Source organism: Carex rostrata, chromosome 21 (genome assembly GCF_964058835.1).
Source record: "Carex rostrata chromosome 21, lpCarRost1.2, whole genome shotgun sequence".
In the NCBI taxonomy this organism is placed as follows: Eukaryota; Viridiplantae; Streptophyta; class Magnoliopsida; order Poales; family Cyperaceae; genus Carex; species Carex rostrata.
In genome coordinates, this window is record NC_135938.1 from 7,947,157 (window position 1) to 7,971,569 (window position 24,413).

At 33.0% G+C, this 24,413-nt stretch overlaps 2 protein-coding genes across 7 annotated transcripts; both read left to right on the plus strand.

The window, feature by feature from the left end:
• The first annotated feature begins 375 nt into the window (after positions 1–375).
• On the plus strand, positions 376–5,641 carry PRFB3 (peptide chain release factor). The gene is made up of 6 exons (XM_078323188.1): positions 376–618; positions 1,311–1,522; positions 2,231–2,431; positions 2,940–3,161; positions 3,665–3,842; positions 5,228–5,641. Exons 1-6 carry the CDS (start codon positions 471–473, stop codon positions 5,509–5,511), a joined length of 1,245 nt encoding a protein of 414 aa, XP_078179314.1. The 5' UTR covers positions 376–470; the 3' UTR covers positions 5,512–5,641.
• A 3,756-nt stretch (positions 5,642–9,397) lies between these two features.
• On the plus strand, positions 9,398–16,816 carry DFC (DHFS-FPGS homolog C). 6 transcript variants are annotated; one of them, XM_078322829.1, is made up of 16 exons: positions 9,398–9,719; positions 10,620–10,789; positions 11,145–11,210; positions 11,343–11,452; positions 11,636–11,696; positions 11,805–11,888; positions 11,982–12,038; positions 12,126–12,186; positions 12,347–12,393; positions 12,548–12,625; positions 13,430–13,585; positions 14,043–14,351; positions 15,041–15,119; positions 15,388–15,540; positions 15,942–16,135; positions 16,339–16,816. In XM_078322829.1, the coding sequence occupies exons 1-16, from the start codon at positions 9,413–9,415 to the stop codon at positions 16,396–16,398; spliced, it is 1,992 nt and encodes a 663-aa protein (XP_078178955.1). In that variant the 5' UTR covers positions 9,398–9,412; the 3' UTR covers positions 16,399–16,816. The 6 variants fall into 6 exon arrangements, with proteins under 6 accessions (XP_078178955.1, XP_078178956.1, XP_078178957.1 ...); XM_078322830.1 differs by having other exon boundaries at positions 10,629–10,789; XM_078322831.1 differs by having other exon boundaries at positions 10,632–10,789.
• The last annotated feature ends 7,597 nt before the right edge of the window (positions 16,817–24,413 follow it).

Genomic DNA, 24,413 nt, shown 5'->3' on the forward strand with positions numbered 1-24,413 from the left:
ATTTTAAACGGAGCTAATCCGATCACTACATATAATTTAAGGGCTTTTAATATTAGATCAGTGTGGATCTAGTTCTTAAAACGTATCGGACGGTAAAATTCAAAAGGTTAATTTTTGAGTTAATGTAGGGGATACGAATTCGTTTCAGAGTAACTCAAATTTTGAGTTCGGATCTGGACCGTCCGATCTTCTCTGGAACGAATATTAAAGGACTTCTTCCGTTTCCGGGTTTCAGACCGTATTAGTCCGGATTCTGATCGGACGGTCGAAATCCAAACAAAATATTTGGGTTGGGGGATCCGGACCCACAGAAAAGCGCAAGTCCGCCGGCTAGCCAGAAAAGCGCTAGTACTCCCCACTCCACACAAAAAAATAACGAGCTCACACCGAACTTTGTTAGCCACTCTTTCTTTCAGTGAAGCTCATCTCCTCTTTCTTTCAGCGCAACACTTCTGAGCTCATCTACTCTAATGGCGACGACGCCGAGGTCACTGCCTTTCACCAAGGCTTCTCTCGTTCGCTCCCAATGGCTCATTTCGAGACGACTCCGCTTTTACATTCGCGCCTCCCGTTTTAACGATGGTAGGAACAGAAAGAACCGCGTGTACAGAGAGCTAGGTTGGTTTCACTTCTTCTTCGTCTCTCTTTAGGGTTTCTTATGCCAAGCCTTTATTTCTCTTTTAATTTTAGTGAAATTCATCCTGAAGTTAAAGTGTATTGCTCGAATGTCGAACTGGCAGCAGTATCGATTCAATTAAATCAAAACAGTCTTACAATGTGCATTGCTCAATTTTTGAAACTGCAGTTTCCAGTAGCTCGTAAATGTAATTGTTAATTAACTGGCACTCAATTCATTTCTGCTATTAATTTCATTTCCAGATAATAAATAATAGTTAGCCTTTTTGTCATATATTTCAACTTACACTTGCATGTCAATATAAATAATACTTGGCCATAGAAGTCTTAACACTAAAGTTGAGCAAAAAAGTGACGAATTACCCATAGCCTTTTCATATTAAATGAAGAAAATATTTTCTCATTAAGTGTTGTCTTTTATTTAAACCTGAACACAAAAAATGATACTTGCCTTGTTTGATTTGAGTTCATTTTGTGCATAGGGAAAGAAAGAGCTAACTAAAGCCAGGGAGAATTTTGTCATTAAGAGTATAAAAGCTAGGAACAAAATGTTAGGTATACTTGAAATATCTGAGAAATGCTAAGTGGCTAGGTGTCCTGCTGGCATAAAGAGTTATCTACTTCCCTCCTATTTTTTTTTAGCAAATTTAACCATTTCTCCTGTACTTCTCCAGGTTCTTTAAGAAGAAACATAAAAGAAATTGTGAGTCGTGTTGATGATGCGGCACCGGAAGCACTGAAGTTTGAACAAGAGAGAAAAATCAAGCAAGAAGAAATGCTGCATCAAAGCAATTTATGGGATGATCTAAATATCTCTGACGATTCTCTTTCTGCTTTAGCAGATACAGCCAAAGTGGTTGAAAGCCTCAGGGACCTTCAATATAAGGTGCTGTGCTAGAAAAAAAAATATATCATGTGAGTTCAATTTTTTTTTTTTTTTTACTTTACACCAAATTTGGCATATCTACTATGCAAATATGAAATTGGAACACAGTGTTTTCTGAATAAAAGTTATTCACTATTTGGGAAATAGATCAAGTACATAGAATATAGAAACGCACACCATCTGTACTATTTTTTTTTTGCAATTCCACCCACTGTTTGTCATACTCACTACTAAAACATTGGCAATTTCTTAGTCTGTTGCATCCCAACTGAGCTATTGAAAACGTTTGACAGCATTTGATGTTTGAATTAAATTTAATGGGCGAGGTGTCTTTGGATAAATTTAATGCCGTGATGTCCCAAACCATCAATTGGTTTTAATTGCATTTTTAATTGTGTTTTCTAAAACCTTGATCCCAACTGTTATTTTTTGTTGGCAGAAGTCCTTGTTAATATGCTCCAATTGAATAAATTGAAGCCAATTTGACTCTGATATTGGGTGTCAAAATTTATATGTTGGTAATGACTGATTTGGTTCAATCAGGGATTGTAAGAGCCCCTTGTCTAATTTTTTTTTTCCTTGAGTTGACCTTTCATCAATAGCTATGCAAAATATGGGAAATATTTTTTTTACATGCAAATATGGTAAATATTGAGCATTGTTTGGAAGAATCTTCATAATTCTTTATTAATTCATTTATGTCCACAGGCTGAAGAGGCGGACTTGATAAACCAGTTAGCTGAGACAGATGTTGTAAACTATAATTTACTTGAACAAGCTTACAAAGCTTCTTTAGATGCATGCAAGCTTTTAGATAATTATGAGATTTCTAGACATCTTACTGGGCAACATGATAAGCAAGGAGCATGTATTATACTGCAAGCAGGTACAGAAGGACCTGCTTCCCAGGTTTGTTTTGGTTCCGTATTTACAATTTACACATTCTCAATATACAGAAGAACCAACCTTTGGTCTAGTGGCAAAGGCAATGCTCTCCATGTGGGACGTTGCAAGTTCAAAACCCGGAAGGGGCAATCATTTGTGGATATTAAATAATTGGGTGGCTTGACCTCCAACCTTTTCTCAAAAAAATATATATGATCTCAAGAAAATTGGCATCTCAGATAATCAGCTGAAATAACGGTCCAATAAAGGAAGGAGAAATGTAAAAACAAATCAAAAGGTTTTAACAAGATTTCAAGAGAAATTTTATGTTGCAAAGAAATATGATTATGAAAAAGAAATAATAAAATATAATGAATGACGAAAAATTGATCACTATCAGTATGAACAAATTCAAATGATAAAGAAAAAACATAGTACTTGCAATAAAAATAATCAGTTATTAACATTCGGATGAGCATCTTTATTGTTTTATGCTTGCATTTTATGAAATTGTTGACTTTGACTGAAACAGGTATGGACAGGGAGGATATTGTCCATGTACATTAGATGGGCTGAGAAGCATGGCTGGAATAACAGAGTGGTAGAAAAGTATATGTCAGAGAATGGTGGGGTCCACTTGGCCACACTAGAGATTGAATCCGAGTATATATATGGCTACCTTTCTGGTGAGAAGGGTACACATGTCATGACTGACCGTGCTCTGGATAGTTTTGGAGCTCTCTCTCATGAGGTGGTAAGTGTATTTTCCTCTGGTTTTTTCATTAGGAAGTAGTGGTTTAGATTGGGTTGGGTTTGATTCGAGCAAACCCAACCCATTAATGAGGAAAACCTAGGACCCAGCCCATTAATCCAGTTGCTCAGATTGACTTAACCTGACCAATTGGGATGCCGAATTATTGACATATTAATTGATGGCAGGTTTACTCTGGCTCTTTATTTATTTTCAAAATAAGATGATTTTGGATTTAGCTAGGACTTCTGGTTTTTTTACATAAATAGATGAGTTTAAAAATGTACTGAATGGGTTTTGTAATGGCCAGACGACCAGACCTGAACAACCAACTTGACAGGTTAATGAAAACTGGGTCAGGTGCAGGTTGGTTCAGTCCAGTTTGGGTTCATCCAACTGCTTCATTTGCCAGTGAATATTTACATTCTAGTTATCATTCGTAACTGCCACAATATTTTTTTTCATATATTGGCTTTGCTTCTTTTGTCTTTTCTTTATGATTACAGAAATACTCGGCCAGGGTAGATGTGATACCTCTTTTCCTCAATAAAATTACTGCCCTGGAACTAGATGAAACTGAAATTGAAATTTTGCCCCTGGCTTTGGAGTATGAGAATACTTCGAGGAAGAGTTCTGCTGTTAAAATACGTCACATCCCAACTGGTGTGACTTTACAAAGTGCAGGCACGTATAACATCAGTTAAATTTAGGAGCGAGGTTATGGTACTATGCATAGCGTGGATTGTTCTGTACTATGGATCAATATTTTCGTTTTCAAATTCAAATAGTTGATCTGAACCATTCAACGTGATGTCCATATGAAAATGTACTTGCAGACTAATTTTTACATTTTTAGAATTTTTTTACTAAGTTTTAGTTAAGTAGAAAATCACTACTTTTGAATGGTCTAGAATTTTTAGATCAAGTGACTTTCTACCTATCTAAAAAGATTGTAAAAAAGACTGAAAAAAGATTGTAAAAAAGGTAAAATTTTATTTACAAGTACATTTTCATATGGAGATCATGTTGAAAGGTTTAGATCGATTGTTAGGACTTGAAAAAGGAGGTATTGATTCATAGTACGGTCTAATCCACGCTGTGCATAGCACCATAGCGTCACTCTAAATTTAGAATATTTCAATATTGTAGAAGTCGAAGTTGATTTTAGTTGTCTGATGTTGTTCTCTCTGGTTTATTTCTCCTTTATTTTGGTTCATTGTCCAATACAGGTTATATTGGTGCGTTTGGATGAAGGCTTGGGTTAGTGAGAATAGTGAGCTAATTTAAATTTGAGATAATGAGCTAACCTAACTTTTAGTTGGGTTAGTAGAATAGTATGCTAACCCACAAAAGACAAACAAAGAATAGTCACTTTTTACTAACCCATACACATCCAAACATAGAATAGTAGTTTGGAATAGTTGCTAATCTAGGTTAGCACTATTCTTTGCTTCATCCAAACGCACTACAAATGATATATTAAAAGTTGTTAGGTCATGTTCTCCCACTTTTGTTACTTTTTGCTAATTTCTTCACAGGGAAGTAACTTCTATCTTAAGTTTAAGCATCAGCAACAGCAATGCAATGCCAAACTAACCCCCCCCCCCCCCCTCCCCCACCACAACCTTTCTGGTCTGGATGTTTAGCGCGGATTGACCCGTAATATGGATCAGTATTTTCGTTTTTGAAGTCCAAACAGTCAATCTGAACCGTTCAACATGATCTCCAAATGAAAAATGTACTTGTAGATCAAATTTTACATTTTTACAATTTTTTACTCTTTTTTTAGATCTGAAAATTCTAGACCATTCAAAAGTAGTGATTTTTGACTCATCTAAAAATCTAAAAAATAGAAAAAAAATTGTAAAAAAAATGTATAATTTAGTCTGCAATGTACATTTTCATATGGAGATCATGTTGAACGGTTCAGATCGACTATTTGAACTTTAAAAATAAAATATTGATCCATAGTGCAGATTAATCTGTGCTATGCATAGTACCATAGCCTCACTCTTCTTTGTTATTATCAGTCCTCTTGTGTATTCATTTTGTCCGAACCCTTTTTTCAGGAGAAAGAAGCCATTTTGCGAACAAAATCAAGGTGCTCAACCGGCTGAAAGCAAAACTCCTTGTTCTCGCTGAAGAGCTTGGAGTATCTGATATAAAGGAAATTAATAGTGCCTTTGTGGAAAATGAATTGAAGCATGTGACAAGATATTACATGTTCAGGCCGCAAAACTTTGTTCGTGATCTAAAAACCGGATTGCACCTGCCTGACTTGAACTCGGTTTTAGATGGAGATATTGAGCCGCTCATAAGATATCATGTTGAATTAAGGCATGAAGGTAGGTAGACTGGGAACATAATTGTCATAATGATTTGTTAATATATATTTGGGGACTTCACATCTCGTGGTCAAAAGTCTTGAAATTATTTTTCAAAAGCTTGACAAAAGAAATAAAAGGAATTTCTTTTTGTCTTTTTTTGCCCTTTCTTTTTCTTCTTCTGATGTTACAAAGACAAGCCCGTTAATACAAGGATATTTAAAAATGACGTCTCCTTTAGGGGAGGCTCCGGTAGAGATGCGATGGCTGGTGTAATCTTTATATTCGTCAAAATTAACTAATTAAGAATATTAAACTTAGGTGTATTTAAGCTCATCAAGTTTTTGATTAGTTTAATTTCAAAACTTATCGAAATGATTTTAAATGATGAATCCAATCCATTAAAATTGATCTACTAGTAATGCATTTGTATGTAAAATTGATCTTATGGGCCATTTTTTTTTTTTCTGATCTAGTATTTTTCTTTCAATTTAAAAAGCTCAATACATAATTTTTAATTATTATGAACTAATCGAAGAGGTTGGTCTAAAACTAGTATCCATCTCCTTCTAATCACTTTGAGAGTGTTCGGCAAGTTGGGTAGAATTAAATTTTAAACTTTGCTAAGGAAGAGATATTTGATAACAAAAAGTTAATAAAGTAGTTGTTTAGATTCAAGTGCTTAAGTCATATATAATGGCTCTTAAAAGTTTTGATAAATTTAAAAATATAATAAAAAATAAGTTTAAAATAGTAATTTTAAGTTTTGCAAAGAAGTAAATATATTGTAAACTTAAAATTCATTAGTCTTCTAACGAGTTCTAAGGAGGTTTAAGAGTGAAATTAAAGACTTAGAAAAGATAAATACATAATAAGTGAGCAAACAAAGTGAAAAGGAATAAAAAGGAAAAATGTCTACTGAAAATATCAATTTTTTTATTCATAGTAACGATAAAATAAAAAAATTAAACCCATAGGCCATAGCAATACTTTTTAGAAATGATATTTCGTAGTTATTTTTATTAAAAGTAGACTGTAAATGTAATAAATAATAAAAAAAGTAAGAACCTTTGTATTCCCAATGACTTCCTTGAAATGCTCAACAAGGTAAGGATGCAGGCTCTCGTTCTCCACCACTCACCCGCAATCAAATAAATAATCAAGCCACCAAAACCGACATTTATTCCGAATATTCCGAATCAACTTGTTACTTGTCACGTTGTTATTTAAATTATTCATCTCCACTGTTGCAGTCATCTTTTATTCATTTTTTTTAAATCTATAAGAACATTTCTAAGAATTAATTTTAATGGTAATTTTTTTTTCACATTAATTTTAGAATATTATACTCCTATATATTTTACTAGGTGACAAAAAAATTAACTTATAATTGCTAAACGTATATCTTTCAAATTAGTACTTGTAAAGTCTGATTTGAATAAAATATTACTAATTGTAAATTATAAAATTAACAATTGTTCTATATTCTTAAAATTTTATTTTATTTTAAATGAGATGGAGATGCTTTAATCCACCTTTACAAATGTTGTTTGTGTGATACTAATTTAGCATTCAATGCACATCTTAGAACACACAATGCGTGCGCACACCTTGAGTTTGGATTCAGTGAAATATCGCCCTCCATGAAGGAATTTTTTTTATAAATCATAATTAAAAAAAATATTCTTATGAAACCAAACATGATTATTTATTATTATTTTTTTTACAAAAGCCATAAGGACCAAAATGACAATTCGCTAGGTATTTTCACAATTTTTCAATGTATTTTTTTTTTCGAAATCTGTGAAAACAGTTGGAACCGAAATGACATCTTGATTCTTGTAATTTTTGTAAAAATACAAAATAATCAAGTTAATCTGATAAAATTTATTTTTATATTTCTGGTTTCTAAAAAAAAAAAATTCTCCATGAAGTGAGATCGAACTGTCCATTTTAATAAGATCCTATCAATCTACAATTCTGCACGCACCTACCATCGAATCCAACCCCCCACCCCACCGAATCCATATCCTACGAGGTAACAGAATATTTCTGTTTATACTTGCACCTTCCGATTAGAATTTGGGTCTTCAATATTCGTGTAGATTCGATTTAAACGGTCACGATCCAAAAAGATATTATGTCACCCAATTCCCGAGGAGGGATCTTGCTCTGGTCTGTTCCTATTCACTAGTGGGGGATGCGTAGGATCTTCTGAAATAAATCTGAATCGTTCGGTTTAGATCAAACGGAAAACAGTTTATAGATCGGAGCCGCATTAAATCGGATTAGATCTGAACCATACATATATGATAAGCGGCTAGAAACAAATTTGACTATATAAGGAAGTCTATAGGGTTGGAAGGAGCATACCAATAATGGATGGACCCACTTTGGAAAATACAAGGTACAACTTGTAACGAAGAATCTTTGACTAGACAAATATACAAATATTTCCTGTGCATCAAACAATATGGAGTTGCTTTCACGACCTCAATTGGTTTTGAATTTTGAAGCTGTTTATTAACATTTATTCGTCATAGGATAGTTTTAATTGGATGCATGAGTTGAATATTTCACACTGCGAGATTATTTTCTTCTTCTTCTTATAATCGTATTTTTTTTCAGCATGAGATGGAAATCTAAACTCTTCAATTCACCTTTAGTACACACTAGATTTTGAATTTATGACCTCTATATAAATATTAATGTCTTCGTCACTAGATTAGACATGATTAATTCTTTCTCTCAACTAGAGTTGATTTTCGAAATTCACTTCGAAAAAAATATATTTGTTTGAAGAAAATATTTAATTTTAAATAAGACAATTGTATAATAATTTAACAGATTTTGAACAATAATAATAATTATTTTTAAAATAAAGGCCTGGTTTTGAAATAAACTGAAAGTTTAGTTATTTGAGATGATACCCCACAATACCCCCCCTCCCTAGGACTCATTTTTTAGATTTTACAATATGCATTATTCATCAACCACCTATTTAATAGTAATTGATGATGAACTAATTAGTTCTCAAATATCTGGAGATCTCAGATATCAAATATTTAAATAGCATTTATCGTATCATAGCGGAACAGTTAAAAAAATAGCGTTATGCTCATATTGCGCCGCTATAGTGTCGATAGCACTATAGCTTTTATGTTATGATAATTCTATAGCACGCTATTTAGAACCCTGCAGATATCTCAATTGTGAGTAAAATGTAAGTGATATTGACTAGATAAATATAATACTAAAATTATAGTACAATATATTATTCTCTTGTATGTTTGTTATACATGCAGCAGCATGCATATAGGTTTAATAAAAGATATGAATTTTGATCAATCTCCAAAGAGAAGTATTTTTGTTATTAATTCCCATATAATCTGAGCAAAAAGACTTTATAATTTGCATGTCCAGAGAGATGTGCAAAGTCCTTGAGGGGTGCTGAGAACTAAGAACTAAAGGGGATGAATAAGAAATCTTATATAAACTGAAAACATGAAATTATTTTTTTCTACTCAAATTAAATTAAACTATTCTATATATTTTAAAAGTGATAATCTGCTTCATTGTTTTATTACAACAGTGTTTTCGACATTGTACTTATGTTAAAATGGTCTCAAATAAAAGAAAAATTATTCTTGCATACATCTCAAATAAAAGAGAAATTATTCTTGCATAATATTTTGCATCCTTTATTTGCACGAAATGTATTTATACTTAACTTCTAATATATAAAGTGGTCGTCATTTGTTTTTAAATGATCATTATAAAGTTCAAGTTAAATATTTGGTCAAAAATGTAAAAATACAACTTTCAGAATTAGTATTCCTAGCTACTAATATAATTCACAAAATTTTTTTATCATAAAAATAAAAAAACACAGTAAAAAAATATAAAAAACATATGGAGTGAAACTAAAAGATGAAGATAAATATAAACAATTATCAGTCAACACTTTGCTCTCGTTTGGCCAATATTACAGTCAGGGGTTATTACCTGGAGATCTTTAGCAGCGGAGTCGTGAGAAACCCTTTCTCCCTCCACCATCAGAGCTTTCAAACATTTCCTACCCACTTTTATACTTTAACCACAATAATTCAGCAAAAAAATATATTTCCCAAATTATCGCCCATTCATTCTTTCTCGTCTTATTTCTTTCGGTTGTTCGATTATTTCCGGCTGAAGCTTTTTATTCCATTCGCAAAACAGGACCCCGCTAGGTTTTCTGGTACGTTTTTCTAATTTCGCTTTATTTTACAAATTGAGGCGCCTTTTCTTGCTACTGTAGTTTCTTTTTCTGTTCCATAGGATATCTCATTGTATAAATCAGCTAATTTTTACTTTGATCCTATCCTTTTAATGCAAAATAATGGCTTGTAATACTTCCAAGCTTATTGAATTCTACAAAAGGATTTAAAAAATGGCCTGGAATGTAAAAAGTAAACATATGATAGCTGTCATGGACCAAAATATACAAATTTGCTAATATAACCTGAAATGAAATTTTGCCAGAACTTTAGCTAGTCAAAATAGAGGTCTATTATTTTTCAAAAATATATCTATCAGTATGGTATTCTAGTTCAAAAGGAGCGCAATCAGTTAAAATTGTTTGAATTTTACTGAAAGAACATGTCAGCCAGTAGTGGAATATTTCTAAATTCTTATGGGGGTAAAATTGTGCACTTTAATAAATTGTCCTTTAGAACAGAAAAATACACCGTAAAGGGCATTTAGGGAAAAAAAGTAGGGGTCAGTGAGCCTGTATCGTTTGATGCTGAATTCAAGGTCTTCTTGCTGTGATAACTTTGCAGTGGGTTCTTATTAGATTTATTTAGGTCAGAATTTTTATTTGAAAATTAAATGAGTTGGGTTTCTGTCAGATTTACCAGAATGTAAAGTTTGGGTTGGTTTTGTAATTTGGATACATGTTGCATTTTTGTTATTCTTGTATATATATAAAAAAATTTAGCCATTTAGGTCATGTTAAGAAAATCATTAACCAATGTGTCAGTTTTTTTTGTTGACCTCCATAATACCAGTAATTCATACTGGAATTCTTCTTTATCTCCTTCAACACAACAATTTATATAACAAATACCATCGCCGGTTGGTTTTTCTTGTGAAACAGTAATTTTAGCAGTAGAAATGGAGGATCAAAGCATCGCACAAGATTTGGCTGCTACTTCTTCGTATGAAGCAGCGATGGAGGCACTATCCTCCCTGATAGGCCAGCATAAGAGGCCAAATTCTGTAGCCAGCGATGGTACAAATTTTCCATTAATGCTTAAATACATAAAGGTTAGGTGAAATTTATTTCCCAGTTTTGATAAGAATTACCAATTGTCTCCAGTAAAAGTGCAAGCAATGTATTGGCTGAAACTTTTATTTGGAGGTGCAACTTAGCTTTGAACCTGGCATAAAGACTCAAGTAAGCCCCATAATTTCATAAAAAAGGACCAAGAAAAGTTCAAACTGTAGAAGCCGATATACTGTTGTGGTTGGTATGCTCAACTCTGGAATTAAATTCAGTGAATTCAAGACCAAAGATTTTAATTCCCAGGGATTGTAAATTTAGGATTCTTGTACAGTGCAATAGTTTGCTTAAAGAAATTATGTATAATAGTTATGTTTCTTTTGCCGTGGGAATATACAGATGTTAGGTTTGGAGCAAAGCATCAATGAACTTAAAATCATACATGTTGCAGGAACTAAAGGCAAGGTAAAAGAACTATGTAAATCTTTGACCTAGTTCGGATTGCATAAATGATTCATCTATAGCTTGATCTAGTTTGATGTCTTCTTATGAACTTATAAATTAGGTGCAATGTTGCTATGTAATTGATAATTCCAGGGTTCAACTTGCACATTTTCTGAAGCAATTTTACGTGAATGTGGTCTACGAACTGGATTGTTTACATCCCCCCACTTGATTGATGTAAGAGAAAGGATTCGGATCAACGGGTATGTAATAACTTATTGGGGAATATGATAGTTATGTGGAGTCTTTTTTATCTCATTCTTAGTCACGTGAACAATGAGGCAATAATAAATTGCATAATGTCTTAACTCGTGATTTTCTAAGACATCTTTTATTCTGTACTTGTATGCAAATTATGTCTGATATTGATGTGCAAATTCTCGCAGGTTGGAACTATCCAGGGAAAAGTTCTTACATTATTTCTGGGATTTGTGGAACCAGCTGAAGGTGCTCTTCTTTATAATATTATCACATACAAATACTGTTTCTCTTCTGATATTTAGTTTCTTAATAAAAAACTAACAACTGTGATATTCTTTTCATTTTGCTTTGCAGATCAAATTGTCTGAGGAATTGTTGATGCCTGGTCTATTCCAGTTTCTTACTCTCTTAGCTTTTAAGATATTCTTGTGTGAGAAGGTACGAATCAATCTCTTTTCTGCTAGAAAATGTGCTGAACCCTAATAATATATAAATTTTTCTATGCTCAATGACATGGAGCGTGTAATCTAGGTTGATGTTGCCATTATTGAAGTCGGAATCGGAGGTAAATGGGACTCAACTAATGTGGTAACTCCCTTTTCTTCTGTTTGTTATCTTTGTTTTATCTTAACAAGCAGCTTTGTTTAATTGTTATGAATTTTCTGGAACGCATAGATTAAGGAGCCTGTTGTGTGTGGTGTAACTTCACTTGGGATGGATCATATGGAGATTCTAGGTTGGTTTCCTCTCTTATATTGTAATTGTTATTATTTTTTTCTTGTTATAGATATTAGATTAAAAAATGCTAGTACAGAAACTGAGGTCTCAGATATTCCCAAGTTTTAGAGAATCTCCAGCTTGACTCGTAACCTTTTTAACATCCATTATATTGGTAGGAAATACAATTGACAAGATTGCTTCACAAAAAGCGGGAATTTTCAAGGTACACACATATTGCCCTAATAGTGGTACTGAGTCCTTCATGAATAGGGGAAAAAATATAATGAACTACATATTACAATGTTTTCCATTTGATTATCCATGAATGCAGTTTTCTTTTCAAGAATTAACAAAAAATATTGCTCGTATGAATGAAGCCTCATGTCCCCGGGTTCACGGTGCCCCAGCTGCCTAAGGCCATGTTGGTTCTTCAAGAGACTGCATCTCGGTTGATGGTATATTCGCAATTTTACTACTAATGTGGTGTTTTTTGTTTGTGTAATTTAGGCCTCAATGTACTACCCTTCCTTGTGCAATTAACACGCAATAATTTTTGCCGTACAAGAAATGAACACCCAAACATTTTTCATCTGCAAAGGACTAGGTTATCCCGTCCATATCTCTTCATGGGCCTTTAGGCAGGTCATATGAGGTTTGAACTCGCATTGAATCGGTTGACTTGATTTTAGTTCAATTTGGCTTTAGAAAAAGAAAAAGAACAAACTCGAATAAGGGCAAATATTTTAATTTTAACTGGTTTCTTTCTTTTGCAACCTTAATCTAAATTTTTGGTTGACAATTGGAAACATCTTAAGACATGATGATTGTTATCGTATTATTTGCACATTTGAGAAATGTTGGTCTATTCTTCTTCTTTTTCTTCTTCTTCAAAGCCTTTATTTCCAAACAAGTTGGGGTAGGCTAGAAATGAAACTCAATTGGAATAAGAAACACATGGACTTCCGAGGAGGTCACCCAAACTAGTACTACTCCTGCCCAATTCATGAGGGATTCATTTCCATAAAGAGGCTGTTCTTTTATTGCTGGCTCGCGGGACCCTCCTTTTTCCTGGTTTGGGACAGGCTGTGTAGAAACTCCACAATACACAGGCAAAGTTAAATGTTGGTCTATTATTTTAATGAAAAAAATATGTATTCAGGATTTATTTACAAAAACCTACTTTCCAATTTACTGTTTGGTGGTCTTTTTGGTGCAAGTAATTTTATTCCTCATGCTCCTAGTTTGTTGCATATTTATAGATTCCCTTGGAAGTGGCATCAGCTCTTAATTCAAAATGGTTGAAGGGTCTGAAGCTTGGATTAGATGGGGACCACCAACTCATCAATGCTGGTCTTGCTGTAGCGCTTTGTAAATGCTGGCTTGAGAGAACCGGGCATTCATCCCTTGCTTCCAATGTCAGTTCATTCTTATCAGCTCAAAACTTTTGGTAAATTTTGGACAAAAAGTTCTTCAGAATTGCATAACAGGCTCTTATGGAAGTAAACATAACATTTTTTAACTGAGAATAATGGGAGTTACTTTTGTAAAACTGGTATTTTTGTCATTTCCTGAAAAGTGAGGTAATTTTCTTAAATTTTGTTGGACTAGATAATTGCAATAGTCTGTTCCAACAGGTTTTTAAGAGCAATAAGTATGAAATTTTGAATTTTTTATAATTAGGACTTCTTCGGAATAATGGTAGGGAGTTCTTTTTAGCATTCACAAAGTAGGGACCTTTTTTTTTTTTTGCAAATTTTCTAACTGATAAATTTGGCCATTTCATTTTTTGCCTCATTCTTTCTTTCTGCTGGTGCTATGCAGAATTAATTGAGGATTTTTGTTGCAAAATATAATTTATTATCTGGTAAGTAGGTTGCCATGGATAAAGATTTGCCAGAAGCTTTTCGAAGAGGCCTAGCATCAGCAACTCTGTCAGGCCGAGCACAAATTGTGAAGGATATCGATTCAGAAAATTCAAGTGGCAGGGGCAATTTGGTCTTTTACTTGGATGGTGCTCATACACCAGAGTCTCTTAATGTCTCTGCTAGATGGTTCTGCAGTGCCACATTTAGAGAGAACTCTCCTTTTGTGAATGGAGATTTAGATTCACTTCATGGGAATTCCCATGGTTACGAGTATTGTAATGGAAATGGCAACCGGTCTTGGATAAGTTTAAAAAAGGTGAGTTACAACCTATGTTATCTACACTATGTTTGGGTAGCAGGAGGTGAAGCTAAGGGAGGTTAGAGAAGAGGTAAATCAAATGTTGAGTTTAGATCCGGACCGTCCGATCGGAATCCGGATCAATTCGACCTGAGTTGGAATGCACAGGCCCCTTTAACATTCGTGCCAAAACAAATCTGACGGTTCGGATCTGAACTCAAAATTTGAGTTACTTTGGGTGATATGAATTCTAATGGAAGGGGATGGTTTTGTTCCTCTTGTTTGGTTAGTCTCTCAATTCTTTCTTTTTTCTTTCGAATCACCACAATATGGAGAGTAAGAAATTTAAGTGAAGATGTTCTTTTGAAGGTTTGTAGCTTTATTAAATTTACACTCTGAATAATTCCAGTAAAGAAGATACAAATAAATTTTCTTTCCTTAATGTTCAATTTCTTATCTCCCACTACTCTCTAGGGGATGGCACTGCAATGTTACCGGTAGTGCAGTTTTGTGCATTGAAAGATATGAACAGTGCTAAAATTGGCAAATTCTAACATTTCAAGTGCACAAAAGATGCAGATTTGAGTACTTTCAAGTGTACACATACTAAGTCACATATCTTTTGAACTCCTTTCAGTCCCTTTACTTTAGGAACTTTCAGGATCTATTATTAGAGATGGCATTACGTATGAACTTTTTATCTGTAGATTCTGTTGTTTAATTGCATGGAGAAAAGAGATCCACATCTATTGCTTCCACAACTTATCAAGACTTGTGCAGCAAATGGTATCTACTCTTTTGTGAACTTATCATATTTGCTACTTGTTGTTCTTTTACCTTTAGGATATTTTTGACTGCATTCGTACCCACTTATTTAGTAAACTCCAAAATTATAGCATGCTGGAATTGTGAATTATATGTACAGTTTGTGAAGTTACTCATATTATATTCATAGATCCAGAGGTTTGAAAAATCATGAAAAGGTATTTAAGAAATTCTAAGATGATAGGAGTGAGAACTAAGATTGAAATTGGGCTCATTTTTGTTTTTTCAGATGTGCATTTCTCGAAAGCCATTTTTGTGCGTGGCTTATCATCTCATAATAAGGTCGCCTCCCCAACATCTATTGTGACATCTGACACTTCCGTCAATCTGTCATGGCAGTCGACCCTACAGAGAACTTGGGAGAACTACATCCATGGAACAGGTAATATAAATGTACTAATTTTTAAATAGCATTGAAAATTTGATTTAGTTCAAAATTGCGCTGAACATGTTTAAGAAAATTCAAATTATACCCAGCTGTAAAGTTGTAATGAAAAATTCTAATATTGACAATTTTGCCCCTTGCATGGTACACTTTGTGTTAAGCTCAGACTGAACTAACGGGAAGCCAATTAGTTTTCTGTCAGGTTCCAACTTTATATGCACAAGTTAAGCCTAGTTTTGATCAAGATTTTCATAGGGGCAATTTAGACATTGTTTGCAAACAAAGTAAAACTCTGGTGTTATTTGCAAATATTTTCTGGAAATTCACTTAGGTCTTGTTTTAATCAATTATTATGTCTAACTTTTTTTGTTACACATTTTATTTTGTGTCAACTACAGTAGCCAATGTAAAAAATGGCAAGTGTTCGAGCACCATCAATTCATCTTCGAATGGATTTAGTGAAGAAAATGCAGTAGAAAGCTGTGATCCTTCCTCTAATTTATATAATTGTAGTTCTGTCATGCTTTCTTTACCCTCGGCAATTCATTGGCTGAGAGAATGTGCCGGAAGAAACCCTATGATCCAGTATCAGGTGCTATACATACATTTTTTTTTTTTTTCATTTTTAACAAGTTAGTCCAACTCCTTCATTACATGTTCTCTGGCACAGAGTTCACTTAAAGTCACTGATGAGTGGTCCCCACCTGCACCTAGAGTGGCTGATAGAATCCCATGGGGATGCCTACTTGAGGCAGTTCATGTCTACCTTTTTTCTTAATTTATTGAATAATGTAGGTTTTGGTGACCGGATCTTTGCATCTTGTTGGCGATGTCTTGAAGCTCCTCAGAAGATGATCTCATTTTTTTTTTTCGGAATTTCCGAAATTTATCTTTGAATTTTTTTCTCTGAGTTCCAAACTAAACTTGTATTGTGCTCTCCTACAAAATATGTTGTTTCCACCAGTCTTCATTCATTGCTGGCCTAAAGTAGATGATGCAGAACTAAATGGATGGCTGTCATTGTTCTCCCATAATTTTTACCGATTGTAAATTGCATTGGAAATTTTAGTCATGTAATATTAGTACTTGCCAGATTGGTGGGCAAAAACCAGTTCGATTTTGTGCAATTTGTGAACGTAGTTAGAAGCAGGAATCCAATGCTAAATATAGTAATGTTGTAATTTTGATTAATCACTTCCTGTGAAAAGTTATCCATGCAGTTTATAAAAAAAATAAAAAATAGTTATTAGTGTGAGTAGTTTTGGTCAACTAAGCCTGTTAAACTAATTCTCTTTATTTATGTAAGCATTTTTTGGCTACAACTAAAGGATTTGAAGATGTGTGTCACTTGCTATTTCAAAAGTTTTAGTCCAAGTGCTCTTAGTTTTTAAATTGCTTGAAAAGCTACTTAATGCACTACTTTAGTTCTTTGTAGCATAATTTCCTCTTTTCCTTGTATAAAAATACACAAAAACCAACTATAGTTAAGGAAAATGCCATCAAGTTTGGCGCTGGGGGTTAATTATCATTATACCAAATTTCATCATGAAATATTCTCGTCAAGGCCACATTGATGAGTCTGGCTATAACATCAATGTCATTTCTGCCTATATAGCACCAACTCCAAAATCTATCAAATTGACTTCAAATAAATCTATCAAATTGACTTCAAGAGAATCCAAACCGTTCAAACCGATTTACTTCATTAGTTATCCGTTTACATGTAAAATTTATAACTTTTTGAATTTATTTGATATCAAGTCAAGCGGTCAAATGTGGTAATTTTTAAGTTAATTTTAATACATTCATTTTTCAACATTTTTACCGTTTAATTTGATACTAAAATAACTCGAAAATATAAATGATTTGCATGTAAACGCATCACTCATAAAGTACATTTGTTTGAATGATTTGGATTAGTCGTTTGAAGTCTATTCAATTAATTTTAAAGTTAGTGTTATGTGACACCAATATCATATTAGCTGGACTCTCATATCAAGTATCAGTTTGATTTCTTCAAATGTTAAAATCAGGTAGTTAATTCATGATTATGTAGAGAGTCAATTTTGGCCATGATATATTTGATCTAAAACACCTCATCAAGTCCTGCAATGGTCTATGGCAGCCTTGCTCATCAGGCTAGGTGTCACAGCCTCCTGATCTGGGTTGTGTACAACAAGATGATGAAAATCTTTTCCATCTAATGCATTGAGTACAACCACACGCGCATTTTATGTTGAGTACAAGACTTGATCATATTTTGTAAGTTCAGCTTTGTAGCAGTGTGGTTTATTTGTTTATTTCTGGAAAATTAACAAGTAGAATGCAACTGAGTTCGTTGCGAATCAAACATCGGTTGGTAGCTGCAGTTGAAAGCAGAAATCATCTCTTGGACTTGGCATGTTAAACTCCTCAATAAAGAACCACAAAAAAGTGTCCTTTGGTACTAAATATAAATTGGAGCGGGTTCCATTTGTGCATTTTGGCAAGATTTATGTAACCTGTATAGCAATGAAAAATCAACATATATATATTTAGTGATTGGTTTCATAAAAAATCAAGACTTTACAAAATTGGAAAACTTCTCAGTTTTCTTATTTTAAAAATGAAAGAATAATTGTTGCCACTTGCTGAACAAATAAAATAAAAAATCTAAAAAATTAGGTTAAATATACCGATAGGTCAAACAATTTGTATTGATAGTTGGGTGAGTCTGATTGAACTCAATTATATGCTCTCCTAATGTAATCATATTGATTTCCTCTGATATTTTATTTAATAATTTATTTGGCAGAATTTTTGAAAGGCAATAATATATTTTCACGTACCGAATGGTTAGGCACAGGTGGTAATTTATATTAAAAATGAAAGCATATATATAATAAAAGTATGATAGTTCGTTCTTGGTAGTTCAGTCACAATGTTTTGCTTCCTAAGAAATTAATATTTTCATTCACGCAATTAATGTCAAGTTGTCAATGTATGTTTTTTCTTTTTCGGAAATAATGCCAATATATTTCTTACATTAATACTTAACAATACGGATCATGAACAGTAATTATATGTCTCATAATTTCTCTGATTTTTTTAGAACAGGAATTTTATGAAGGAACTATACTTCAAAGAAAAAAATAAAAAAAATTAACCCCTCTGTACCCTCTTTTCCCAAAATAGTAAAAATTACATATAGTAAAAAATAAATCTTAATCCAACACAGTTTCTAAGCGCATAGTACCATTTTTTTTTTTTTTGAGGGAAGCATAGGTACCATTTCGGCAGCACAAACTTAAGGTTACTTTAAATAAATGAACACAAAAGTTCCAACAAGTTTGTATATGAAAACATTGTAAAGGAAGAATTCTTTTATTTCTTTCACTCCAAATAAGATAGGGGTGAAGCCCCTAATCTTATATATATTTTACCGATAAATTATAAAATAAGATACAATCAAAATAGTCGGAAATTAAGTATGAAATTGCTGCATGAGTATTGAACACCACTCCTTTGTTACATGTTCTCTGCCACAGACTCTGCTTCAAGTCACTGATGAGTGGGCCCCACCTGCACCTAGAGGAATTTGTATCCCATGGGTGGGGCTGCCGATGTTTAGCTAACTTCTGGCATGATGTTGCGTTTACAATCGGACGGCCGATATCTATTAACTCAAGAGATGTTATTTTGAGTTAATGCAGGCGATGCGGACTCCTACACTCCTACTCGAGACGGTTCATGATTGGGAATTTGGGATAGCGGACACACAGTTTTATAACTTGAGTAGTTGTCCCAATTTCTAATATCCAAACATTGACGCTGGAATTGCTTTGCTTCTTGAAGCCTTCAAATTGACATCTTATAATGTTTGCCTCTTTATTTGCATTATGAATAATTTAATTTAGGTAACCTGTATATCAATGAAAAACCAACAAATATTAAGTTATTGGTTCCATGGATAGATTTATTTGGTTGAATCTGTGAAAGACAATATTTATTTCTCATGTGCGGAATGGTTAGACATAGTTAATAACTCACATTAAAATGAAATAAATGTATGATAGTTAGTTTTTGGTGGATTACTCCTTAGAACTTAATATGTTTATTGACGCAATTAATGTGAAATTGTCAATGTATGTTTTATATGATTAACCATACTGATACAAGAAACAGTAATGAACAGTAATTGGTTCACTTACAATATTTGCAGAGTCACTGCAGAGTGGGCCCCCCATATAACCCTAAACCCAAAACTACTTTAACCCTAAACCCTTTAACAGTAACCGGACCCACCCTGCAGTGACTCTGGGAGCAGGAATTTCGGGCAGGAGATCTGATTTCTTCTACAGACTAACTTAATTTTGTACGATTGCTCTTCATTTATATTTGATTTCAATAATTTATAAGTCTGACTCTGCCCTGTCTCTGTCAACAACCACTCTGCAATCCAATCTGAATGCACCCCACCCTCGGATTTATTTAAGTTTGTGATTTTCCTAAAGGATGCTATAAACAACAAATATATATTACTTTATTTAATGTACATGTACCTAGATACAAGATTGGCAAAATTATATAGAATCAAATATATTTTCAGATTTTCCTAGTCAATTTATTTATGCAAGTAATGAAAGTTGAGAGTTGACCTTCATCTTTATTTAAAAACAAAATATTGGTGAAGGCAAATATCGATAACCTCAAATTGATTCAACTGGTGCTTATTCTTTCTAACTGAGATAGTGACGACAATGACTTGGGAATTTAATTTCGACCCTAAGATCAATTTACTGGTACCGATCTTCATTGAGTTATTGAAGTTGCAGGGAATAGACTTTTTGAGGAATAACACTGAGAGTGTTGATCCGAATATATTTGCTGTTGCTGAGTTGTTTTGGTAATTCGGGTTAACTTGCAACTTGCAAGTTTGATAAAACATGGATAATGTTTCATGGCGCATATGATATGCATATGATCTTGCATTTTCAATGAAGATTATGTCTGAACAAGTGTTGTTGGATGATATACACAGATCCTATACCAACATTACTGTCTCTTTTAATTTGGTCAAGCATTATTTAATGTAAAACTTCTCATCAAGTCATGCAACGGTCTAATTGATTAATAATTGATATCAATTATATTTTCTTCTACTATAATCACATTGATTTCCTCTAATATTTTATTTAATAGATTTATTTGGTTGAGTACAATATTTACTTCTCATATATATACCGAACGGTTAGACATAGCTGATAAAAACCATACTTGTATTAAAACGAAAGCATAATAAAAGTATGATTGATCGTTTGTAGTAGTTTAGTCACAAGCATTTGCTTCCTTGGTTATTCACGCAATTAGTGACAAATTGTCACATGTATGGTTCTTTTTTTTTTCTTTTTTTTTTGAAAAAAATTGTCAACATATGTTACATTATACTTTACTGTACGGACACTGGCAAAATGAACAGTAATTGAGATAAAATAATTGTCAAATCAACTTTTTGTAGTTTCATAATTTTTTTTTTTTCTGATATTAAAGTATGATAGCCCTTTTCCTCCCAAAAATATAAATTATTTTTCTAAAGAGTTGTGTTGCGTGAGCATTGAATAACAGGAATTGGTATGACAATTAATTTTACAATAAAAATATAAAAATAATTAACTTGTTTTTTCTGGGACCATCTCTTTTGCAAGAGAATTTAACATTTCCATGCAAATAATTTTTTTTTAAAATAATGAAGATAACTAAAAGCTAACAGAGTACTTAAAAGAAAAAATATATTTTGGGAAGCATAAAATTGAAAAAACTAAAAGCTAACGGAGTAAAAAGGGAATATATATTTTGTGAGGCATAAATAAGTTGTTTGAAGTATTTAGATGATGTTTTGTCTCTAACAAATTGTGGTGTGTGTGGACATTAATTAACCTTGAAACAGAGCCTGAAAGTCAATGCTTTAAAAAATATATGCATGGTACGTACCTCCTCCTTCCAATAATATAATGATGATGATGATGTCGATGAAACACTGTGTTTACTGAAGATGGAAGAATTAATGCGATTCATTTAAACTTCCATGATTACCATTACATAACAAATATTTTACTAATCTTGAGAAACTAAAGACTTGAATTAAGACATTAATGCATCTCTCTTTGGGTATCTTTGAATATATAAGAATAGTGCTAACTCAAAATATATATAGTGATGTTATTATCATTTAGATGAAATTCAAACACATTTCTTATTAGCATGTAAGTACCGATTTAATTTGTGTAATTTGCTTAATATAGAATAAAGCTGGACCTATGGTTGGAATCATATATAATTGAATGCGAGAGTTCCTTTTCTTTCTCATTCAAAAAGTTGACAGTGCCACTAATTATTTTTTTAAAATTCGTCTTTACTTATCTATCAATTAGCAATATCCCATTAGTTCCATTACTTTTTTTTTTCTTATGAAAACTTCAAGCTGTGAGAGAGAATCAAACTTTCGATCTTTGGACAACCAACAATTCTAGTACTTTCTTCCTAACCAACTGCGCTACCTCCCTTTCATTAGTTCTCATACTTATTAATTGTTTTATAGGTGGAAATCCATTCTGTGCTTGATAATGGATTAGTTTAATAATCTTTAATTATAATAAATAAATTTGTAATTTTGAAATTTGGCAAGTGAAAGGTAATCAATAATTTATTCACATCATACACATGAAAACTGACGAATTCTAACCTTTTTTTTTTATTCAAATTCGAGATTTCAATCTCTAACCTGTTCTACTTAAAAAGAAAAAAAAATATCTCTACTTCACCCGAACTGTTTTTGTCAAAAATAAATAAATAGAAAATGTGCAAAATAAATAATTAATAAGTAAACTGCCAATTAATTTAATCATAATGTACAACTAATGATATCAACTATTGCATGAAAGATTGGATAGGATACAAGACATCTTCAAACTCGGCTGGGAAAACACCCAAATACACAGAAGGTTCCCATTTTGCTTCACTTGTAGCCTTCAATATCTCCGCAGCCAGTATTTTGTGTCTGCATCAGTTAAATTTTTAGAAGTTATCAACACGCAAACAAACCAAGCTGTTTTTTTTTTTATATATTTTTTTTTACTATTGCAAATGTGAACTTACATAAAGCACGGATGGCTTTTGTATTGCACTAAACAAGTCGGTAACTTGGAAGTTTGAGTCTGTATTGTTCAGTTCATTGCTCATTTCTAGTCAAGTGATAAGCTGCATGCTTCATATGTCCTAATTCGCGGGAACGGGGGGGTGGGGGGGGGGGGGGGGGGGGGAGGGGAAGAGCAAAATCAATTAAATAGCTTTGCATATGTGGTGATCTAAGAAATAGAGGATGAAAACACGGTAGGTTAGTTTGATAAATTACCTTTCCGGATTCAACAAGCATTTTCTCATTGACTGGAGGGCAGCTAAGGAAAATAACGCGTGGTGTGTCAGATAAACTCTGCATGTAAAAGTACAATCCACATAAGGCATGCAAATTGAGGTAAGAGTAAAAATAGTTTTTGTATTGTGGTGCTGCTTATGTATCAGTAAAATAGAAGCACTTAACAAGCATTAGTTTAATTCCAAATAAGGTATGTGAGTTTCATTGTGCAATTAAGCTGCAATTTATTCTAATTTTATATTAGACAATTCCTAATTTGGAAATTCTATCAAGTCTCAATTTGGGCCAATAATTAAGATTCTGCAAACCAAGAACCATGATTGAAATAATAACCAGCACGGTTGCATTCTAAGTATCCAACTAATACCGATACCAGCCCCTGGCTGGTACAATAACCAAGATACTGCAACACATGACTGGTAACATACACCTTGTTCAAAACAGCATGACAAACTTTTTCTCTTAAAACTAAGCGACAAATTTGCTTCAAAAGATAGCAAAAATTTAAAATAAGTAAATTAAGAGAGAAATACCCTGATGTAAAGCCGATTTGTCGGATGTTGTCCTTGTACTCTGATAAAGGCACATGAGGACTCATGCCATAGGGATGTGGTTGACACAAATCATTCCCACCAAAAAACTATCAGTAGAGAAGGCTGTACCAGCGAATCCTGATTTTAGTAGAAAATTACATAGCATGAGGTCGGGAACAAAGGAATTTGCAAATATAACAATCAAGTCCAGTGGTTATTATATGAAACTGTCAATTAAGTGAGGACGGTACCTCTTGGATACCGGTTAATTCCACACCAAGTTGATTCATATTGAGGTTTAAATGAATTGTAAAAGGCTGAGTTGGAATGGTTAAAAAAGCAAAACAAATATAAATAAAAGATTTGAGAACTGTACAGTTTACAGTAACCTAAAGGTACTAATTCAACGAGTATGATTTTTTTTTTAAAATCAGGGCTACCATGAACTCCGACATTCATTTCTTTTCAGGTGCCTTTTTGTGGGAACTAAAATTACGTCTTTTCATAGAGGGACAAGGCCTATCACCAACAAGCATGAAGCATGTGGTAAGACTCCGGTTCCTACAGCATGTGCATGATGCATTAAATTGGAGCATATTTATTGGACAACATTTGTTTTAAAAGAAGGTTTATAAGTTAATTTTAATGCATTTATTTTTTATCATTTTTTTACCGCTTGATTTTATACTAAATTAAGTAAAAAAATGGTATTAATTGACATGTAAACACATCACTTATGAAATATATTGATTTTAATGGTTTGGATTTGTCGTTTGAAGTCAATCTTATAGATTTTGAATCAAGTTAGACTCACAAAAGGGCTTGGTGAACCTAAGAACACCCTAGTTTACTCCAACACTTAAATCCGCCCAAACAAAAACATTGCAAAAGAAAGGAATTTAAGATAGTGAAATGCAAAATTATTT